We start from the raw sequence: 22818 nt of genomic DNA, 5'->3' as shown, positions 1-22818 counted from the left end.
GGAAAAATGGGCATACGATGGCTCCTTTAATATAATGTTCATAGTTTGAAGTTAAAAAGTTTGAAGCTGTAGTTTGAAGCCAAGTGTTTTGTATGTATTTATATTTATAATATACTTTAAACAGTTAATATATTGTTCAATTTGAAGAAAAAAAATTGCTTTGGGAATAAAAAAAAGCCTTTCTTTAATGTCGTCAATCGTCGCTTTGTGCTTTAACCCATTGAAGTCCACGCTCCCTGTGCAGGGATATGGTGGTTTTTATGGGGAATTGCTTTTAAAGCTCAGCCAGTTTTTGTCGGAGAGACATAGAAATTACACCCCCAGAAACCTTGAACCCTTTTCTTTTCAAATGTACACAGTTTGAAACAAAAATATAAATAAGCACTTTGTAAGGAGAATAGGACTAGTCTCTTGCACTTTTCAGTCTCTGAGTGAGGTTTCAGCTCCTGACGACCCGCCTATTTGCAAATGACAGCTATTCATATGATAAGGGTATGGTAATTCAGTGATCTCTATTGGGCCATGGTGTATCAAGAAATCCTGTGGGGGGTACGGGCCACAAAGACATTCCAGGGCCATTAGGTAAGGGCCATTGTTCTTGTCTGAGGTGTCCCAGGTGTGTTTACACCTAACTCATCAATATGCATTTGTAGGGACACTAGTTTTGAAAAGGTACAGGTCACTCTAAAATTATAAATATATAGTAGTGAAACCACACACACTTTCTAAATGCTAAACTCACCTTTGTAAAACTAACACTTATGTTTACAAAGTTCAGAGTTCAAAAGCCTTGCTCCAAAATCTTTACAATGTATTTTTTGTACAAAGTCTGAGCACCTCTGAAAGTATGTTTTTGGAAGGGTTTGTTTAGATTTGATTTAAATTAAATCTTTTTTTACTACATTCCTTTCATTCCCATGTTATTATTGCTGAGGTATTCTAGAATATAATCATACATGCCACTTTTGCCTCAATGTTTTTAGTTAGGTGAAATAAACAAAAATATCAAGGCATGGCAGACTACCTAAGAGAGTGAAAAACAGGCTCGGACTTCAGGCATCGTTTAGGCACAGGTATCGTTTTAAAAGTATCGGTTTAGCACCGGTATTGGAAAAAATCCAAACGATACCCATCCCTACTTATTATAGCCCGATCATTAACTAAACCCATGTAGAAGGACTAATAAAGCGTCCAGCGTATGATTTGAACAATGTGTGTGTGTGTCAGTCAATCGTAGTGGTCTGTGTCTGCATAATCTGTGCAGCCAGCGTTACAATGTATATTTGTAAACATTGTTGCAAAAGCCTCTTCTTTCTGTCTAGTTTTAATGGTCAGGCTATATCCATAGCTAGTCCAGGGCGATGATTATGCAGCGTTCTGCACACACTGCAAAACCTCATTTTCTGTAAGCCATGGTGGTAGCGCAGATGTGAAAGATCATGTGAAAACAGCCAAACATAACCCCAGGTGGGTAGAGGCAGGGGCTAGCAGCATAGCCACCTATTTTAGCAATGTTAGCGCTGGAAGTGGTGAGCTCAAGCGGGCTGCTGAGGAGGGGACGTTAGCCAATAAAATGATACTTCAGCAAATTAACTCCTCTAACAAATATACGGAATGAATGTTTCCAATAGGGTGTGTGTGTTGTTGGAATAACACTGGTAACACTTTACGCTAAGGGTACAGGATACAATTATCATGAATTCACGCATGAATTCATTGATGTAGTATATGTAATATTATGCATTATGTCATTAATGATTTATGTATTACTGCATTCCTTAATATCCCATGAGACATCAGGAATTGACGTGTTAATTTGTCATTCGTGACCTCATAAATGAACAACACAACTAAAGCATTAGGTACGGCACATCATTATGAATTGTGATTTAATAAGTATGATCATGATTATTTCTTTTCATGCAAAACAATGTGGTCATCACTGCGCAAATTCTGATTTGAACACAACTTGTGCCTAATAATGTACCCACCTAATGCTTTAGTTGATGTGTTGTTCATGCATGAGGTCATGAATGAGAGGCTATGAACTCATGTCAATTCCTGATGATTCATAAGATATAAAGGAATGAAGTAAAGCACATTAATAATTCATAATTCATGTACCCTTACTTTAAAGTGTCACCATAACTTTAGTTCAAGCCTGTGGCAGCAGTTCAAAATTGTTTGTTTATTGCCATGCAATAAAAAATACCTTTTCAAAAACTTTTTCACAAGTTCAGTGGGTACATTTTCCAAAAGAATGCTTTAATTCTGAAAAATAAAGTTGGTCCCACACAAAACTCACTCAATGTCTTTTAATATTTTTTCTTAGATATGTAGGCTACATAGAAAATGCATGAATAATAACTGAGATACCCCATTATGTTGTGAACAGTAGGCCTACATGTGCTGTTGGCAAAATCTATGTCTATGTCTGACCTGGGCACATGTTCAGGATAAAAAGCGTGTGCGTGCACGAGCATTACGGTCGCGCGCAAAGTGTCCCGGTTTTAGGTCTGGGAAATCTGGTCACCCTACTTTGATCAAAACCCCCAAACACTCCTGTGTGCTACATGCTACACTGTTGTGTGTTATATGCTACACTGTTGTGTGTTACATGCTACACTGTTGTGTGCTACATGCTACAATGTTGTGTAATACATGCTACACTGTTGTTTGCTACATGCTACACTGGTGTGTGTTATATGCTACACTGTTGTGTGCTACATGCTAAATTTTTGTTTGCTACATGCTACACTGTTGTGTGTTATATGCTACACTGTTGTGTGTTATATGCTACACTGTTGTGTGCTACATGCTACACTCTTGTGTGCTACATGCTACACTCTTGTGTGCTACATGCTACACTGTTGTTTGCTGCATGCTAAACTGGTGTGTGTTATATGCTACACTGTTGTGTGCTACATGCTACACTGTTGTTTGCTACATGCTACACTGGTGTGTGTTATATGCTACACTGTTGTGTGCTACATGTTACACTTTTGTTTGCTACATGCTACACTGTCGTGTGTTATATGCTACACTGTTGTGTGTTATATGCTACACTGTTGTGTGCTACATGCTACACTGTTGTTTGCTACATGCTACACGGGTGTGTGTTATATGCTACACTGTTGTGTGCTACATGTTACACTTTTGTTTGCTACATGCTACACTGTCGTGTGTTATATGCTACACTGTTGTGTGTTGTATGCTTCACTGTTGTGTGCTACATGCTACACTGTTGTTTGCTACATGCTACACTGGTGTGTGCTACATGACTGAGAGGACAATGTCTGTAGAATCAGGCAGTGTGGCTGATTCCCGAAGCTGCTTTCTGTTGTTTAAAAAAAAAAAAAAAAAAAAAAAAACATGCTGCTCCTGCTTCTGGGAGACTTTTGCTAATCTGTAGTTGTGCTACCCTGTAGATTAACTGATAGTAATGATTAATATCCACTGATCCTTGCACCTGTAACATCAATACTTCTACAGAAAAGCAAATCTGGGAGGAGGGAGAACAAGAGAGCTAGAGAGATCATGATTGGTACAGTAACTAACCAAACAGAAAAAAGACTAAATAACCCGCTGGACTTCACTGACATTTTAACCCTGCATGTGGCTCTGAACAGGGGCGGTGTTGTGCAATTGCCATCCTTACATCATAGAGAGAGGATAATTTTAAACAGTCTCTCCCACTTACCGTGGTGATTGCACAATTGTGCTTTCGGGGAAACACACCCCAGTCTAGAGCAGCATATCACTCTGTATCAACACACCCACATACACAAACACATAGTCAGCAGACTAGTGGAATTAGATGTTCATTATGTTAAGAAAGTGGCAAATGTCTATGAAATACTGTAGGTTGAGTGTACAGAGGCTTCTTTTTGCATGAATCTTCAAATATTTGCTTGAAATGCAGTTTGTAAATGTAGCAGTTTCCTGAGTAGAATGAGTCAAAAATGATATTGACATGATGATTTACCAGAAAGGAGAAGCAAATAGTCTAGTGGCAAATTAATCATTCAACATAAGTAGAGGTCATTAGCCTGTTGGAATAAAAGTGTGTTTAGTGCAGAGCAGCAGCACTGGTGTGTGAGCCTCTCCTCTGCAGAAGAATGGCCCTCATCAGGATCCTGATTGCTGGGGGGCTGCTGTGCTGCCTCTACTCTCTCTGCTCCTCCACAGGAACACCAGAGCCGTGAGTACAGCCTTCAGCACACAGCTCAGTCCTCTCACTACTCCTGCTGATTTAAATGACATCCGTTAGAGGGAGACTAACTACACGAATCAGGTCATAAAGAGAAACACAGGACAAATTAGTGAAACATGACTTAATTCCTTTGCATACGCAAGGACAGACTCATATGTAGTGATATGAAATGTGTAGGGTGACCAAATCACCAATAATATCACAACAAATACAGTAATTTAAGTAGTATGGTGTAATATTGTATGTGTAATGTACTGTAATAATGTATGATATTGAAGAAAAACAATAGGATGCTGATAGTGTATTATCATTATAAAATCAAAATGCTCTTGATGATGACTTGCCATCTTGGGAAGGTATTCCATGCTACTGCTAAAGACAGAAGGAAACAAGGAATGAGATCTGAGACCTTGTAACAGACAGTGACAATGATTAAGTGTAATTCTGTGTTCTGAATATCTCGACTATTTATTTTTCATTTAATTCAAATTTAACAAAAATCAAAGTGTTTTTGTTTCTTTTAATACATGGGGAGACTCCCCTGTAAACTAATGAAAAAGGTGCTCATCTCTCTAGGTCTTTCTTGGTGACCTTTCCTGCCCTGATAAGGTCAGAGTCAGAAGCCCAACTCTGTGCCAGCCTCCTGAGTCCAAATGAGACTCTGCTTATGTCCATATATCTGATTAATGGAGACGAGAAGAAGACTCTTCACCAGGAAACATCAGACAAGGACTTTCACCGCTGTTTCCAGTTCCAGGTCAGTAGCTCACCTGTGTGTTCCAGACCCTCTACCGCTGAAACTAAACCATGGTTTATAAGTCTCTACAAGTGCACTGAAACTAAACCATGGTGATTTCACATGAACCTGTTTTCATCAACCTTAGTTGCATTATACCCTGTGAATGTGAATTGAGAGTTAATTATTATTCACATTTGAAGATTTTATGTGAGTTCCAGTCAGGATTTCTTATTTCTATGATCAAAATGCACGTACAAATTTGTATGGAAACCCAGCTACTGGGCCCCCTGATCTAGTGTTTACACTGCTCTTTGACAGGCCCCTTCAGTGAATGAATACACTGTGCAGAAGATCAAAGTGGATGTCAAAGGCCAAACATCTCACTGGACTTCAGAGAATCTGGTTAAGTTCATCCCAAAACCTGCTCCCATTACCTTCATCCAGACAGATAAACCCATATACAGCCCAGGCCAAACAGGTACGTCCAGGTGCTACACACACACACACCCAGCGCAGAGTTTTACTGCTTTAGAAAAGAGTTGTGTAGATAAACGTGTCGATTTCTTTCACTACAAGTAAACTTGTATTCTGTAAAACTCTCCGAATGATTTCACCACCCAATGATGTGATAGATTCTCACACTACGCTTACCCACAGTGCATTTCAGAGTGGTCACCATGGACACCAATTTCATTCCGCTCAGTGAAAAGGTGAGATATTTTTAAACTGCCACGTGTCCTAAGCCCAAACTTCCATGCTAGACCACACAGACAAGAGCAGGGAAGGGATTACCGTAATTTCCGGACTATTGAGCGCACCTGAATATAAGCCTCACGCACTGAATTTTTTAAAAATAATAATTTTTAACATAAATAAGCCGCACATGTCTATAAGCCGCAGGTGCCTACCGCAACATTGAAACAAATTAACTTTACACAGGCTAAAATGAATATCAAAACTAATACAATAGTTAGTTTTGCCAGTTAGATAAGTGCACTGTTGCTTTAAGAGCGCACAGTCGCAAGAGTCAATCAGAAGCTAGAACGTTAGATTGAAGACAGACGCTAGTTTGAAACCAGTGAGCTAAAGAACTTGAAGACTGGATTTGTATTGTTGTAAACTTTTATTTTATTTTCTAAAGTGTTTTGAGTTGTGTTCTGTCTACGCTGGTAGACTGTGGTTATTTTGACATTAGTTAAGTTATTGAGAGATACTGAGAAATCGCGTGGAGCTAAGCATCCATGCGGCTGCATCCATGCTAGCATCCTAGCTCCACAAAGCCACCGTAAACACAAAGCCACCGTATACAGTCACAGGTATCATAATCCATAAATTAGCCGCATCGTTGTTTAAGCCGCGAGGTTCAAAGCGTGGGAAAAAAGTAGCGGCTTATAGTCCGGAAAATACGGTAGTAGCTTTGAGTGTGAAACGACAGAAAGAAGAAAGAAAAAGCATCAACTTCATGTTGAAACTGGAATTGATTTTGGTCGAGGCCCAGTGGTGTAATGCCTCTTTGTATGGCTAGGGTCTTTAACAGAGGCAAGTGGGGTTGTGCTCCGAAGTGTAAATATTCCTGATGACTAGATGTGTTCGTCATAAGGTTAACAGCTATAGTGTTGGCATATACCTTTATGGTTACCATTTTTAGTGGAACACTGGAGAAAACCATGACTTCATTACAAAACAACCACAGCATCCTCAGAACAGACAGATGCAAATGATGCATCTTCACTGCAAAATGAACAACATACAGGCACATACCATAATCACTTCAACATACAGGCACATACCATAATCACTTCAACACACAGGCACATACTATAATCCAGGGGTGCCCACACTTTTTTGGCTTGTGATCTACTTTTAAAATGACCAACTAAAAATGATCTACCACAAAACTTGTTCATAAATAGAGACTATGCATGGCTAAAAAAAGGGGGGGGGGGCACCGACAAAGACACTTAAAGGAATCATGGTGATATTGGTGACATTATTTGAGATAGTTGCGGCCTAAAATTCTTGATTTCGAGGGAGCTTTTCCAAAAAGTTCAGATGAAAGTTGCTGTGTTTTTAGGTGTTTGTTGCGAATTTTCCTCTTTGTAATCATAATTGAGTTATTTGTTAAAAAATAACTGATTAATAAACAAACATTCATTCATCAAGAACAAAAATAAATAACCTTGCCAATATGCTAAACAAAAGATCAGAGGTGTAAAAAGTACTGAAATGTTGTACTCAAGTAAAAGTACAATTACTTTGATGAAATTGTACTTAAGTACAAGTAAAATTACCCACTTAAAAATCTACTCAAGTAAAAGTAAAAAGTAGTTCATTTAAAATGTACTTTAAGTAAAAGTTACTTAGTTACTTTCAACAACTTGATCGGGGCTGCTCCTATATAGTGCAAAAAAGGACAAGGGGTCATAAATCCGATACAAAAACTAGTTATTTTTAATTAAAGGAAATCTTTAGAAATATAAGTGCAATGACATTAAACATGTCAAACATTAAACATTAAACATGTCAACACAACATTTAAGAACTTTTGGGAGGACATGTCAAGACATGAACCACATGACAGCTAAAATAAAAAGTTAAAATGCCGCTACCCCACTGTATATTTAAACTTTGGTTACTTTACTTGTGTCCACCTTTAGAGCATTAGTCTACAAACTTCTTGTTGAGTTTGAGCAGCAGTTGATTTTCAAGGTGAGTAGAGTTCATCCGGGCTCGCTTTGCAGTGAACAGCAATCCAGCACAGCTGAAGAGTCACTTGCAGGCGGCCGTGGCAGGTAGGCCAGTATTGAGTTTCAGGGACAGTTTTTTGATATTCTGAAAGGAGTTCAGCAGATCCATATTGACTGAGACACAGGCTAGGTACCCTTCTAACTTCCCTTCACCTTCTGGACTTCATTGAGGAAAATAAATCATCTTCATCTGATGAATGTGGTCGAACTTGCTTCAGCCTCTACCATCCGGTCAAGGTGTTGTCTAACATAGACTAGACCTGTAGAATGACAAACAACATTTCTGACAATTAAGTATTGAGCTGCCATCAAGAGTGCATCATAACACAGAAATAGCTATAAATAGCTACTTGAGATGACAGACCTACAGTATACAGAATGATAACATTATTTTCTATTTCTACATGTGTCACAATTCATAATCCTGAATTCTTGCTAACCAAGACCCCTGAGCATGAACATGAAAGACGTGCACGTTGCAAAGCCACCACTTATTGTTATCAATATCTGACTAAACATCGTGATAAATTCCAGATAACGACATACACATTGACATTGACATTGACCAACTGTCTGACAACGATGGTGTGCGCATTCACATCGTTCCTGTTTCAGGGCATAGGAGGCAGCCAAATGATTAGCCTAATATCAGTTTATGTGGTGTATTTCATTGGTGATGACCGATCTGCAGTTTTTAACACAATATGAGAGACTGCACATAATAATGCTATGACCTGAAACGAATTGAAGACAGGAATGGAATTATTATTAGTCTATTGGATGACGGCTGTTAACAGAAGGATGGACACAAGGGGTGTACACGAGTGTATAGCTAGCCTAGCTAGCTAGCTAGTTGACGTTAGCATACTCAGGGCAGTTGCAAGTGCTAGCCAAAATGAGGCTACTAGTGCCATGACACGCATATTTTGCGTATTGTAGCAAAGCTAACTAAACAACAAGAACGATGTCTGAACTACTAATGGAAAGGGACAAATACTGTACTCACCAACACATGTTTGCGCAGATTTGAAGATTCATTTTTATAAGCAGAAAGTTCTGTCTGGCGGGGCAGGCACAGCTTACACAGCATTATATAGCTGTCGCCTCTTTTAGGTTGGAAGGCAAACTGCTTGCTGAGATGTGGACACAGGGTTTCTTCATCTTCTTTAATTTTAACTCGCGGAAAGTTCGGTGCTTCAGCTTGTTGCTCGTCCGCACTATCATGTTCCTCCATCTGGTGACTCGGCACCGGTGGCTTGCATCGACTCTATCACCCTCTCTCTGCAGCATGCACCACTGGTGAGAATTGTCGTGCGCGATTCCCGCTTTTCGGTTTCCTTTCTTGAACTATGTTTTTTTTTTTTACTCAGTAACGGATGTAATTTCCAATGTAGCGAAGTACAATACTTCAGTCAAAATCTACTTAAGTAAAAGTAAAGTTACCGATTTCAAAAACTACTTAAAAATTACAAAGTACACAACAAAACTACTCAATTACAGTAACGTGAGTAAAAGTAATTCGTTACTTTACACCTCTGCAAAAGATTACCAGGACTACAAAACACAGTGCACCTGTTGGCATTACAGAAGGACCATCAGTAAGACTGAATAAAATGTTATGAATGTCTCAGCCTTCACATATGAGGGAAAAAAAACAGCCTGTGTCACTGTGATCTGTCTCGTCATCTGACGTCCTGCCTGCGTTTCTGCCGTTCTCATTCTATGCGTATCAATCTGTTTTGCTATCCTTGTTTATTTATTTTATCCGTAAAGTTGTTGATGTTGTTCAATTTCATATATTAATTTCAAGTCATCCAATTTCAAGTCATCCATTCTTCAACACTCGCTGCTACCTTATCTTCAAACAGAAAGTAACATTAAATCTCCATGGCAACAGCTTCCAAGGGTTTGGATAATAATCGGATTTATTGCTTCCTTCATTATTCACAGCTAAATAACATAAGGCTTTTTATTTTGTTTAATATACGAAAAAGCTATATCTGTTCTATAAGAAAGGTAACCTTAAATGACTTCCGTTGTGATCTGGCGATTTATAGAAAAAAAAAGAAAAAAAAACGTAATTTAATTTTTTTTTTTAAATGACACGATCTACCACCATAAGCTTTGCGATCGACTGGTCGATCGCGATCGACGCATTGGGCACCCCTGCTATAATCACTTCAAACATACGTGAATTCTTTTTTCCCATCCCGGGACGTCCTTCCTCCAGGACCCCCCAGGAGCAGTGGGCAGCTTCTCAGCGCCCGGGGACCAAGTGAACCGTCCGTCTCGGTCAGGGAAGGAAAGAATTGTACTGTTCTTTTTGCATGTTTTTCTGTTGGGGTACTTAGTGGAGGAAACCCCTTGTGAACACGGGGAGAACATGCAAACTCCACACAGAAAGGCCCGGGAGAGAGCCTGCCCCCCAGAGCCAACGGTGCCCCATGCGGGACTCGAACCCATGACCTTCTTGCTGTGAGGCGGCAGTGCAAGCACCAGAGCCACCGTGCCACCGTGCGTCAACACACAGGCACATACCATAATTATACCATAATTATTTTATAAAAAAACACGTCTCGATATCATCACCATCACTTTCGAGTTTATGAGTTCGTCTGCCAATGAAATGAAAGCAGCACAACTCTCCCGCTCTCAAAATAACATTATTAGCCAATCAGAAGTAGATTGAGGCGGGTCTTGGGAAAATGTGCTTCAAACGCCGACTTTTCTCTATCGCTCTGCCTAGCGTAGATGCCCGAGTAGAGACATCACACCAAAGGAGAGTAAGATGGAAAGTAAGTTCATGAAAATAAATGCCGTTGGGCATGGATACAAGAGATGGGAAGGGAAGGACAGTAAGCCTTTTGGTAGCTGGTGTAAGAAGTTAAGAGAAGCAGGTGCTTGCTTCTGCACTTTGTGCTGGAGAAAGCTAATATATGCAACTAGCTCTCCAACACACAACGCCTTTACCGGGAGCAACATCCACAACTGATGTACCGGCATCAATAACTGACCGTGTGTGTGACGTGTGTAAACTGTCAATATCCAATCAGCATGCCGCTATTTTAAAACATGGCATAACACCAGAGTTTAAAAGAGGTATTTCGGAAAAGCAAAAAAAAAACGGCATGTTTTCCTTAAATGTCGACGAAGCCACCAACAAGTACATGGACAAAGTCCTGTTTTGTATTCATTTCCCAACATTAAAGTTACCAGTTCTTGTAACATTTTAATGTTTTGTTTGTTATTTGTTTTATTGATATATTTTACAAAGTAATTATGGAAATGTTGCAATATAAAACTACATTATTATCTACAGTTCACTGTTGCACTTTAACAGTTTAAAAAGTAAATCGCTGTCCTTTTTCATATATCCTCAATGAAATGGTTGCAAATCAAATCTTCTTCTTCCACTGACATACCCTTATAACATGTCACCTTGTGATTGTAGGTCATCTTGTAACCTTTCAAGGACAAAGCTTAGCAGCAAAACTTGATATTAAAAGAAATTGTGAATGCTACATGTGTTAGTACCATATTGTAGTGAGGTGGAGTACTATTGCTGACCTTTCTTGGGATTGCAGTTTCAAAAGTCCCACCATAATCTGCAATCATTCATTTCTAAATGTTTTTTTTTTCTTTTTTTCGACCCTGCGAATGTGTCCATGCCACGGGACACGACCCCCCCCCCCCCCCCCCCAAACACACACACACACAAAAAAAAGTTCAGGCTCAGGATTTTTTTTTGCTTTAAACCCTGGGCACATACCATGATCACTTCAAACACACAGGCACATACCATAATCACTTCAAACACACAGGCACATACCATAATCACTTCAAACATCAAAACACTCTCATAAAAAGCTTAAACACTTAAACACAAGAGCTACAGTCCACGGCTCAAATGTAAAAGAAAAAGTGGCTTGTATGACCACACTGTCAGTATAACTGACTGAACACAAACTGTTGGGTTCTGTCTCTTTTGAACCAAGGTGCAGACAACTCATTAATGTGTCTTCTTGTTTTTACAGTACAACCTGGTGTCACTAGTGGTAAGAACAAAACCCTGTTGATCTTGTATAGTTTTCTCATTTTGACTTTCTAACCTTATTTTAGCTTTAAAATGTTAAGTTTAAGTTTTCCAAAAAGGCCGTCAGTGTCTTATCTCTGTCACTTCACAGGACAGCCGTAGGAACACCATTGGCCAGTGGCTTAATGTGACGTCACAGGGCAAGATAGTGCAGCTGTCTCACGTGTTAAACCCTGAGGCGTCCCAGGGCAAATACATGCTGAAGGTAGAAGGTGAACACAGCTACGTATCACATCAATTTCAAGTGAAAAAATATGGTAAGTTTGTTTACTGCTTATACACGATCCAGAAATATTCATGACATATTATAATGTTATGATATAAATGTTTTTATAATTTGTCCCCATAAAATATCTCAGACCTCAACTCTAGTGCCCCTCTGCTGGACAGATTCCATATTGCACATGCATAAGTGCTCTAAAGCAGACTGTTGAGGTTGTGCTTAGTTATATAATAATATCAGAATGTGAAAACTTTTTGTCAGTAATATTAGCCATTACCTTGTGGTGAAATTCCTCGTATTGCTCTTGGAAGTGCAGCCTACTTGTTTGCAAAGCACTTGAAGAATTGTGTCCATTGTGAGGCCATCTTCAGTTGTGCCTCTAAAGTAATGTCTCTTCTTCTTAGTGTTGCCCAAGTTTGACATTACGCTGAACACTCCAGAGAAGATCAGTGTTGGTGCAGAATTGGTGGTCAGATTGGTGGTGTGTGCAAAGTAAGTGAAAAGTCCCCAATCAAAGCTGAATCCTAGTGTTTGAACTTCAGGTAAAGGAAGAAGTAATGATCCACCTGACACTGTTTACTATATGTATGGTCTATAACAACAACAACATCAACAACAACATTAATAATAATAATAATAATAATAATAATCTGTTTTTCCTATTCTTTTGTTAAAATTCCACTAAAGTTGTGTGAATGGTGACACATTAAGTCATTTTGGGTCATGCAGCTGTTTGATGCCACACATGTTTCTGCCCTGTAGAATTGTACCCAGTTCAGATGGCTCATCATTCTTATAAAACACTGAAGTCTAGCCTAGCAGGCCTAACATGAGACATGCTGAATATGGTGGTGAAAAAGAGATTTCAATTGAGTGTGTTAAAATGTCTTCCTACCTTTGGTTGTGTGGTGCTTCAGTTCTAAAGGAGAGTCCAGAACTGTAGTGGAGTGCTGTCTTTATAGCCTCTAAATGCCGTTCCCCTATTTTCAGATACACATTTGGTCAGCCAGTACCAGGGAAGGCCTCTATGTCATTGTGTCGAGACGCTGACGAAACTGTTCCTCAAAAACCTTGTTCTGCTCTATCAGTAGAGGTAAGGGTGTTACTCAACACTAAGATGGGGCTGTTAACTTTCTAGATGTTCATGTTTTTGTTGAATTGACTCTACAAGACCAACCTGTTTATCGCAGTTAAAGTGCCTCCAGATTCTCAATAATGTATTTCCCTGTGGACTGTGTGTTTGTCACACGTGGTGTGATTTACACACAGAAAACAGTAAGCTGAGATGTAAACACTGAATGAGGCGCGGCCATCTGAAGTGTGTGTGTGTGTTTGATTCCCACAGATGGATGAGTCTGGTTGTGCCTCTCATGGCTTCAACATGTCAGTGTTTACACAACCTGGCTTTGCTAAAAAACTGAGGAACAAGTTCACATTGTCCGCCACAGTAACTGAGGAGGGAACAGGTGAGCCAAAGGGAAGATGTTATGAGGCTGATAGCTTATGTGGGTTTGCTGGCCAAGTGTCTACAATTTTTTTTCTTTTTGCGATCAAATGTTTTAATTTTTTTATAACAATGAGTTTATACAGGGAGAGTAAAAAAGCAAAACAGAACAAACTAAAAACATTCGTATAAAATAAAATGTGAATGGGAAGTCCATATAAGTGGCCAGAAAGACAAGGTGAGAAGAAAATACAAATTAAAAATACATGATTAAAATACACACCCACCAGTATATGGAGGACAGAAAAGACACAATAGACAGACATACATGACATACAGACATAGGGACATAGACAAACAGAAGGGACTTAACTTAAACATATTTGGCTAGAGTAGGAAGGCTTGAGGCTTAGGTTTACACCATTTCTTTCAAAGCATCAGCAATACTGTGCCACGCATCTATAATTTTCTCTGAAGCAACATTCATTCGAGCTGTTGAGAGTTCCAGTGTCTACATTTCTTTATAATCATTCCACAGATATCAGTCTGTCAGAGAGCAAAGACATACGATTGGACTACTCCCTTGGGAAACTCACCTTTGTTGATACACCAGATGTGATTGAGGACGGAGCAGTTATGGAGGGCAAGGTAGGTGAATCTGTGATCTTCATTAGTTTAAAGATTATTAGCAAGAAGACTTTATGCAAATTAACAAAATGACTAAGTAGTTAGAAGCTGGAAAAATAATGAAGTGATCGTTTGAGCTAATGTGCGCAAAATACCAAAGATGCTCTAAATATTATGATGGTGTGAGTGTTTGACCGAATTATTGGGAGGAAAATTCAAAGTGAGTAAAATAATGAAATGTTTATCTGGCCAGCTCATCTGTGGTAACTGGAAATAGTTCACAATATATAAATAGCTTGGCTATATTTAAGTTTTCTCACTCTCTCTACAGATCAAAGTGACCCACTACAATGGCACAGGTATCGCTGACAGGACTGTCCATCTGTGGAAAGGTGGAAGGTGGAATGTAAAACTACTGGACCTGATCACAGACTCTGATGGAGTGGCCCAGTTCTCTCTCAACACGACTACTATCACAGGAGACTTTGAGCTCATCGTAAGTGACTATCAACTGCTAAGCTTTAGCATCCTTGTAAATAGTAGCACATAAGAAGCCTAGCTCAGTTGGGAGTATTGTTACTAAGCACTTATTCAAATGTTTTCTTTTAATTCAAAACTTTAGCCCAATCAAACTAAATACTTTCTCCTGACTTCTCAGATCAGTGACAGGAGCTTCAGTTTAAGTCAGTTGTGAGTTTATACTAACAGATTAAATCATAATAGCAAAACATATTTTGCAAAAAAAGTTTTCAATCAGTCCATCTGTGTGTGGCAACGCATCATTTTAGAAACCAAGGTGACCATGTCAGTGGTTAAAATTCCCTTTAAAGTTAAAATGTTAAGTTTCCAAAGTCAGTATAAAACACAAGATGTCATCATATGCTTTTCCATCCCATCGCTAATTGCACTCTTCCTCTCCAGGCAAGCCTCCATACAGACATCGAATCATACAGACCGTTTCGTACCCCACACTATGACTCTGCATTTAAGTCTGTGTCCAGACTGAGACCTGCATCTTCACACACACCTTCATCCAGCTCTGTGACCATAAAGGCTATAGATGAGCCTCTTCAGTGTGACAAAGACACACCCATCAGCATTAAGTACACCTTCACTGGGGAGACATTCAACACAGACTCTGTGGATATCATTTATATGGTACGTGGATCACAGATTACATTATGGCCATCTAAAATCATTAAAGCAACTGCTGTGGTAAGACGATGCTGAGTTTCCTTGTGTGTTGCAGGTTTTATCCAAAAGAGAGATTGTTCACCATGGCTTCACTGAAGCTTCAGTGAAGGGTTCCCAACCGGTCATCACGGGTGAGGTGTCCTTCAAGCTGTCTGTCAGTCCTGGGATGGCCCCCTCAGTGCAGGTTCTGGCCTACTGTGTCTTATCCAGTAAGACGGTCCTGGCTGGGAGAAAAACCTTCTCAACTGAGAAGTGCTTCAGAAACAAGGTGCCTCAACACAGCCTGTCACAGGGAACATCATTACATCAGGGGATTCATCTGATATAATGAAATATGATTATCCTTCCTGATTCTTTCAAACAGCAAATTATTCTATCATTTATGTGTTCTGCATTGCAGGTGTCGGTGCAGTTCTCTCCCCCTAAAGCGGTTCCTGGGGAGAAGAGCTCCCTGCAGCTGTCAGCTCAGCCTGGCTCTCTGTGTGGCCTCAGTGCTGTAGATCAGAGTATCTTCATCCTGGAACCAGGGAAGCGCCTGGATGCCCAGAAGGTTACCATAGCAACACTGAAGATTAGCACAATAACACTTTTTATTTCACTTTTTCTTCACTGTAGCGGGTACCATCACACCGATGTGTAAACAATCTTGTAGAATAGAATACATGTTCTAAAGAAAATCTGCAGTTGTTCAAGATGGCATTCTTCTAATAGAATGTTCAAAACTTACCAGCTGAAGGGTTAATTCATCATTATTATGGCAACGACAGTACGAGCGTTCTGATTGGCTAATGCGTAGTCATGCCAGCCGTGTATTGCCCTCCTCACCCATAGACATATATACAGTCAATGGGGCGTCTATGTCCTCACCGGTCAATACGGATCCGTATTGCCCTCTGACGACATTTTTAAAATGAGCGAAATCAATCAGTCTGAGTTTTACTATCCAGACGAAAATGAAAACATCAACAACCATGAGGAAATTCAGAAAAAGCGAAGATTTTTTATTGAAAGTGATGATGAAGACTAGAAACTATAGTTTGAATCACTTGTGTTGTTACTTTACTGTACATTTTAGCTGAGCTGTGTCCGTTTTCTATAGATCATTGTAACTTGAAGTTAGCAAGTAATTGTTTGCTACGCAACACCTGAAACACATTGTGTCGTGAGAAGACTTGAGAGCTGAACAAAACTACATGTTTTCTATTTGCAATTACCATTTCTTTTCATTTACAAAATGAAAGGAGCGAAAAATGCCATATAATAAACAATTTACTAACCTCGACCGTTCGGTCATGCCAGGGAAATATCAAACTTCGGCTTTGGCGTATCAAAGCCTCAGTTTGATATTTCCCGGCATGACCTCACTCTCGGTTAGTAAGTAGTTCATATCGATATTTTTTACCAACCCCACTGTCACCCGTGTCATATTTCTTAAATATATTGAGTATTCTCATGTTTATAATGTGGTGTTACATGTAATTATTAAATGGTGTTGTTTGAACTATATGTACTATTCTAGGTCTTTGGATTATTACCACACATTCGTGATGATCATTATGACGAATATTGCTATTACCAGACTGATGTTGAATTCTTTGAAATTTTCGAGGTAACAAATTAACAAACAAGCAAATATAAATCATATCATATAATCAATAGTCATACATATTTTATAGTAACGTGTTTATTCTGTGTTTGATTAGTCATTATCTATCTATCTATCTATATCTATCTATCTATCTATCCATCCATGTAACTAAGAATACATCTGCCTTTGTGTCTGCCTTAGAGATTGGAACTGAAGACTGCAAGTAATCTGCAAACCACTAACTGCAAAAAGTCGGGAGGAGAGTGGAGTGAGTTGTGCCAGTTTTTACTTAAAGTGACTTTAAAGCGTGGCCATGACAGTAATGCTTCCAACTAAAATATGTACCGGTACATATATTTCAGGATGTGGTGCATTCCTGGGAACAATCACTTTGGATCTGAAATATAGTATTTAAGAAATATAGCTTTCTGAAAAAAAGTGGTCTCGTGGCACATCTTGCCCCCGGGTAAGTTGTGCCTTTAGAGAGAATACATTGGGGTAAATTGTGCCATTGATTATTGAAGTAAAACAGTATATTTTCATCTCGGATAACTGTGATGCTATATAAAAGCTAGACACATTCAATAAAAAATATACCCGGGGGCAAGATGTGCCACGAGACCACTTTTTTTCAGAAAGCTATATTTCTTAAATTTAAGGTTTATTTAAAGTTATTTTACAACATCAGAGGCCGATTTTCTACAAGCCAGATCTTTCTCAATATATTCATCAAAGACTTGATTGGCAAGTCCAGTTCTTTTATATCCTGGCCTTTTTTCTTTTCCATCTTTCTTTTTCTTCTCCATGTATCATTTTAATGGCATCCTGCATATGTTCATCTGCCTCGCCACCTGACGAATGGACTTCCCCTTCTCCACCTCTTCCACTGCTCTGTCCATGTCCTAGACTAGTGGAAGCCCTGCCTGTCTTCCTCTTATAACTCTGTGGCATGATGGTCTATTTCTATTTTTGGTCTAAAATTAAGAATGTCACATAGTTTTAGTGATACAATGTAAGAATACAATGTACAATAACAATACAATAATATGTTTAAAATATTAAACCATATTAAAAGTGGGGGTGCCACTGGCACAACTTTAACCCAGGCCCTTTGGCACAAATCGCCCCAATCCCACCTTTTTGGAAAAAATGCATCACCCAGCAGTTTTGAGCTGAAATCATGCTAGCTATATAGACTCATAGTGTAGCTTACCAAAGCACAAAAACATGTGTGAAATGTTTTTTAAACTTCTATAACTGTTCAGACACAACAATCAAAAAACCTTGATCATTGAAATTTTACTTTGGAAGGCAAAAAACAGTTTTTTTAACTTAAATGTGCTTTCCTCTCATGCAATGAGGCTCTCTTCTTTGCAGGATGAGTAAAATGGCTGACTCTTCAAAAATGTGAGGTCACATGACCAATTTCTTCTATGGTTCCCTAGAAACAGGGGGTGGCACAACTTCCCCGCTGGCACAAATCACCCCACTCTCCCCTATGGATTATATGAGTAAGATTATCAAAAGGTGCTTTTGGGTACATTGGTCATTAAACCATTGTAATGACAAAACGAGAGGTTGAAATAGATCAAATGTTCTCTCCAAATGTGTATTACAATATTCATCAATGGGCAAATATTGTACTATTGTAATATATCACATCTACAATATTCCTCAATGGGCAAATATTGTACTATTGTAATATATCACATCTACAATATTAATCAATAGGCAAATATTGTACTATTGTAATATATCACATCTACAATATTCATCAATGGGCAAATATTGTACTATTGTAATATATCGTATCTACAATATTCATCAATGGGCAAATATTGTACTATCGTAATATATCGTATCTACAATATTCATCAATGGGCAAATATTGTACTATTGTAATATATTGTATCTACAATATTCATCAATAGGCAACTATTGTACTACTGTAATATATCGTATCTACAATATTCATCAATGGGCAAATATTGTACTATTGTAATATATCGTATCTACAATATTCATCAATGGGCAAATATTGTACTACTGTAATATAACACATCTAGAATATTCATCAATGGATGGTTTGAGCTGAACTACAGCCACTGACAGCACTGGCATAAAAGACGAGATCAGGCTTTGGACAGAGTTGTGAGTTTGGCATCATGTATTTTTAAATGCTGACAAAACTCAAACCTTACAAAAGCAAACAATGGATAAAAACTAAAATGTTAGAGGTCTGTGGTGTGTTACGAATGGGATATTGGGGATATACAAGAGTGCCATTTGGAAGACTTTGCATCATGGTAACCATTTCCAACATGTGGGACTCCATACCATTCTATGTACTCATACGTGCTATTTCTTTGGTTATTTGGCATGTTGTGCCAAAGTTTGGCCCATGATGACTACATCACAGTTCAACACAGCCCAGCTGTTGGGAGGACAATCTAGCCACTGACATAACTAGCTAAATAAACCAATGACTTGAGCTACACAGATGTTGTGACCTGTTAAATAAGATATAAACTAACTAAGACTAAAAAAACAGAAAGGCAAGGCCAGCACTCTCGACTGTCAAACATAATCTCTTTGTGCATGCAAGACTATTCAAGCAGATTGAGGTAATAATATGAATTGATTGAATGACCGGTATTGACAAGTAATCAACATATAATCAATCATCTGCATCTGTTTCTGTTACATCATCCTGTAGTCATGGGCTCACGGGACAATTCTCCCAGAGTGGAGTCCGGTGTGACAGTGCGTACAGTCTTCCCAGAGACATGGATCTGGGACCTTGCAGAGGTTGGGTGAGTGGTCACATATGAATCCGTCTCTGTCATATACATGGGCTCCTGTAGTTCTAGTGTCCAACCCCATAGCCATTGTTCTGACATGTGGTCTCTTCACAGAGAGTCTGGAGAAGCACAAGTCCCTCTCACTGTCCCTGACACCATCACCACCTGGGAGACTGAGGCTTTCTGCCTGTCCCCCCAGGGCTTTGGTCTGGCCCCACCAGTTCAGCTCACAGTTTTCCAGCCCTTCTTCCTGGAGCTCTCACTGCCATACTCCATCATCCGTGGAGAGACCTTTGAGCTCAAAGCAACGGTTTTCAACTACCTGCCCAAGTGCATCATGGTATTGAGATGCATAGTCTGAACATGCATAAACTGATTTCAGTTAAACAAATCACATTTGATCAAAGCTTGACTGAATAACGTGTGTTCATTCATTGCCATTACTACCAGTACACTAATATATTCATTTCTTGCTGGGTACAGTATGACATCACGGGGCATCACTTCCGGACCGATTGGGTGAACCATAAAAACAATGACAGCCAATCCGAATCCATCGAATTTTAAGTCATCATTTAAAACATGAATTAAAATTCTGAGAGGTTTTACTTACCATTGGTCAGTGTGGATGCTCATATCGTTATAGTTACAGTTGTTCTTATAGTTATAGCTGCAGTCATTGCAGTGTGAACCTTAAAGTATGAACCCTTTCTGGACTAACCAGCAGTGCTGTTGCTATGTTTTTGAGTGTGTGTTAAACATGAACCCTCTCTGGTAGGTTACAGCGACCCCAGCCCCTTCATCAGACTTCACTCTGACCCCCTCCTCTGATGGCCAGTACTCCTCCTGTCTGTGTGCAAATGGCAGGAAGACCTACAAATGGACACTGGTGCCCTCTGTGCTCGGTGAGTGTACACACAACGCAAAACTCACTGAAAGAAACAGAAGACAAGTAAGCATATATTTATGACTGATATGAGTGTAAAGGTGTTATTGCTGAACATGATGTAAATATTGCCTGGCAGGACTGATGAATGTTACCATGAGTGCAGAGGCCACACAGTCCCAGGCAATGTGTGGCAATGAGGTTGTGTCTGTGCCAGAGAAAGGTCGAATGGACATAGTAACACGCCCCCTGCTGGTTAGGGTAGGTTAAGTCAAATGTATTTATAAAGCACATTTAAAAACAACTCACGTTGACCAAAGTGCTGTACAATTACATTACAAACAAATAGAAAACAGAAACAAAACAATTAGATCACAAAAAAATAAAATAGAAAAACCGAAGCAACACACTAAGCATCTATATACACATCAAAGAACGGTGATGCCAAACATATTATTGTTTTCTTTTAATTCATTGTAGAGGATTTGTAATACCCTACTACAATCTCATGCTCTAAAAAAAGTATGTTCTCTGTCCAACTAACAGTGTTAGTGTTTTCACACAAGGTGTTTAGTGAAAATAACCCTTCACCATTGATATCAGATTCAAGTCTTTTTTAATATCTCCATTTTTTTCTTTTAGGCTGAAGGAAGTGAGAAGACTGAAAGTTTCAATTGGCTCTTATGTCCAAAGGGTGAATTTGATCCTATAGTCCTATGTTCCCATTATATGTCTATGGTTTTGAGAATAGATTTACCTGTCAGTCATCATACGACATCATAGTCAATGCAATTTGTATGTAAATTAATTACTTAAAACCATTATTCCCACAGGGGGCGCTCTAACGGAGGAGGTGGATCTGAAACTCCCAGCAGCTGTCGTGAAGGGATCAGCCAGAGCCTCCGTTTCTGTGCTGGGTACCAAAGATTACATGCAGCTTCATATGCAGTAGTTAATGGACAGGAAAATTAACTAGTTGACTGCTGAGCCCTTAAACATGTGTGTCCAACACTCCATCCCTCCTGTAGGAGACGTCCTGGGTCGTGCTCTGAAGAACATTGGCAGTCTCCTGGAGATGCCATATGGTTGTGGGGAGCAAAATATGGCCATCCTCTCCCCAAATATCTACATTCTGCAGTACCTACAGAACACTGGCCAGCTCACTGCAGACATCAGGGAGAAGGCCACCAATTTTCTTAAAAATGGTGAGAAGTTATGTTGCTTTCCAGTTAAATTCCTCAGTGTCTAGCGGGAGAAAGTGTGAACCCCCCTGGAAAAATTATAGCTGTTAGACTACAGCTAGGGCAGGTACAAACACTTGAAAAGAGACAGAAATAAGTAAATAAATAAATGTTCCATAAATGTTAAATACATTTTACAGTGAGTGATAAGCGAGATCAAAGAGGTATGTCTTAAGTGCATGTTTAAAGGTTTCAACCGTTTCAGCCATCCTTAGGTATTCTGGCAGAGTGTTCCAAAGGTTGGGGGCATAGAAACTAAAAGCTGCTTCCCCATGTCTCTTTGTCCTGGCTTTTGGAACTGTTAGAAGTTCAGTGCCTGAGGACCTCAGGGATCTACTGGGTGTGTACCTTGAGAGCATGTCTGTTATATATTCAGGTGCATGACTATGGAGTGATTTATAGACTAGTAAGAGAACCTTGAAATCTATTCTAAAACTAACAGGTAGCCAGTGCAGTGATTTTAATACTGGTGTGATGTGCGCTCTCCGTCTTGTTTTAGTGAGGACTCGCGCTGCTGCATTCTGTATTGTTTGTAGTTGACTAATGGCTTATTTTGGTAGACCAGACAAAAGCGAGTTACAGTAGTCTAGCCTGCTCGTGATAAACGCGTGCATCAGTCTTTCGGTGTCAGCCTGAGCGAGAAACGGTTGCACCTTAGCAATGTTTCTTAATCTTAAAGTAACAGTATGCAACAATTGTACCTTAAAATAACAGCTTGAAAAAAATTGTGCCGCTACAATGACTTTTAATATGGCGATTTGCGCCTCCGCCATTGCCATCGGGGGTCTGTGGGGAAATAACTCCGCTATGTAGGATTCTGAGGCCGCCCGATCTGGGGGCGGATGTACTTCGACCTGCTTTCTGGCAGTGATTACGCAATGTCATATAGTGCCAGTCCACGCTCGCAGCTACAGTATAAACGAGAAGCCAGCGAAGTCTCATCAGTATTCATCATGGAGAACGCACCAAAGAAACAGAAGAAGACGATGTCTGATGAAGCAAAGAAGAGAAAAAGAGAGGCC

General features: G+C 39.4%; 1 protein-coding gene across 1 annotated transcript in view; it reads left to right on the top strand.

Annotated features, from left to right (window-relative positions):
• Nucleotides 1-4049: 4049 nt before the first annotated feature.
• The window catches only part of LOC105912777 (alpha-2-macroglobulin-like), a 38054-nt gene continuing 19285 nt past the window's right edge, over nt 4050-22818 (top strand). Inside the window, exons 1-23 of the mRNA XM_042705337.1 lie at nt 4050-4201; nt 4790-4970; nt 5271-5430; nt 5610-5662; nt 11734-11754; nt 11884-12049; nt 12420-12507; nt 13006-13108; nt 13361-13481; nt 13998-14107; nt 14418-14582; nt 15008-15244; nt 15336-15548; nt 15681-15830; nt 16800-16889; nt 17070-17136; nt 19585-19681; nt 19784-20009; nt 20448-20574; nt 20695-20816; nt 21198-21249; nt 21389-21472; nt 21584-21760. Of these exons, the coding sequence (XP_042561271.1) occupies nt 4119-4201; nt 4790-4970; nt 5271-5430; nt 5610-5662; nt 11734-11754; nt 11884-12049; nt 12420-12507; nt 13006-13108; nt 13361-13481; nt 13998-14107; nt 14418-14582; nt 15008-15244; nt 15336-15548; nt 15681-15830; nt 16800-16889; nt 17070-17136; nt 19585-19681; nt 19784-20009; nt 20448-20574; nt 20695-20816; nt 21198-21249; nt 21389-21472; nt 21584-21760 (2893 nt within the window). The 5' untranslated portion in view covers nt 4050-4118. The remainder of the gene's footprint in view (nt 4202-4789; nt 4971-5270; nt 5431-5609; nt 5663-11733; nt 11755-11883; nt 12050-12419; nt 12508-13005; nt 13109-13360; nt 13482-13997; nt 14108-14417; nt 14583-15007; nt 15245-15335; nt 15549-15680; nt 15831-16799; nt 16890-17069; nt 17137-19584; nt 19682-19783; nt 20010-20447; nt 20575-20694; nt 20817-21197; nt 21250-21388; nt 21473-21583; nt 21761-22818) is intronic.

Source organism: Clupea harengus, unplaced genomic scaffold (genome assembly GCF_900700415.2).
Source record: "Clupea harengus unplaced genomic scaffold, Ch_v2.0.2, whole genome shotgun sequence".
Lineage (NCBI taxonomy): Eukaryota > Metazoa > Chordata > Actinopteri > Clupeiformes > Clupeidae > Clupea > Clupea harengus.
Note: the sequence above shows the minus strand (reverse complement) of the source record. Positions and strands in the feature narration are given on the sequence as shown.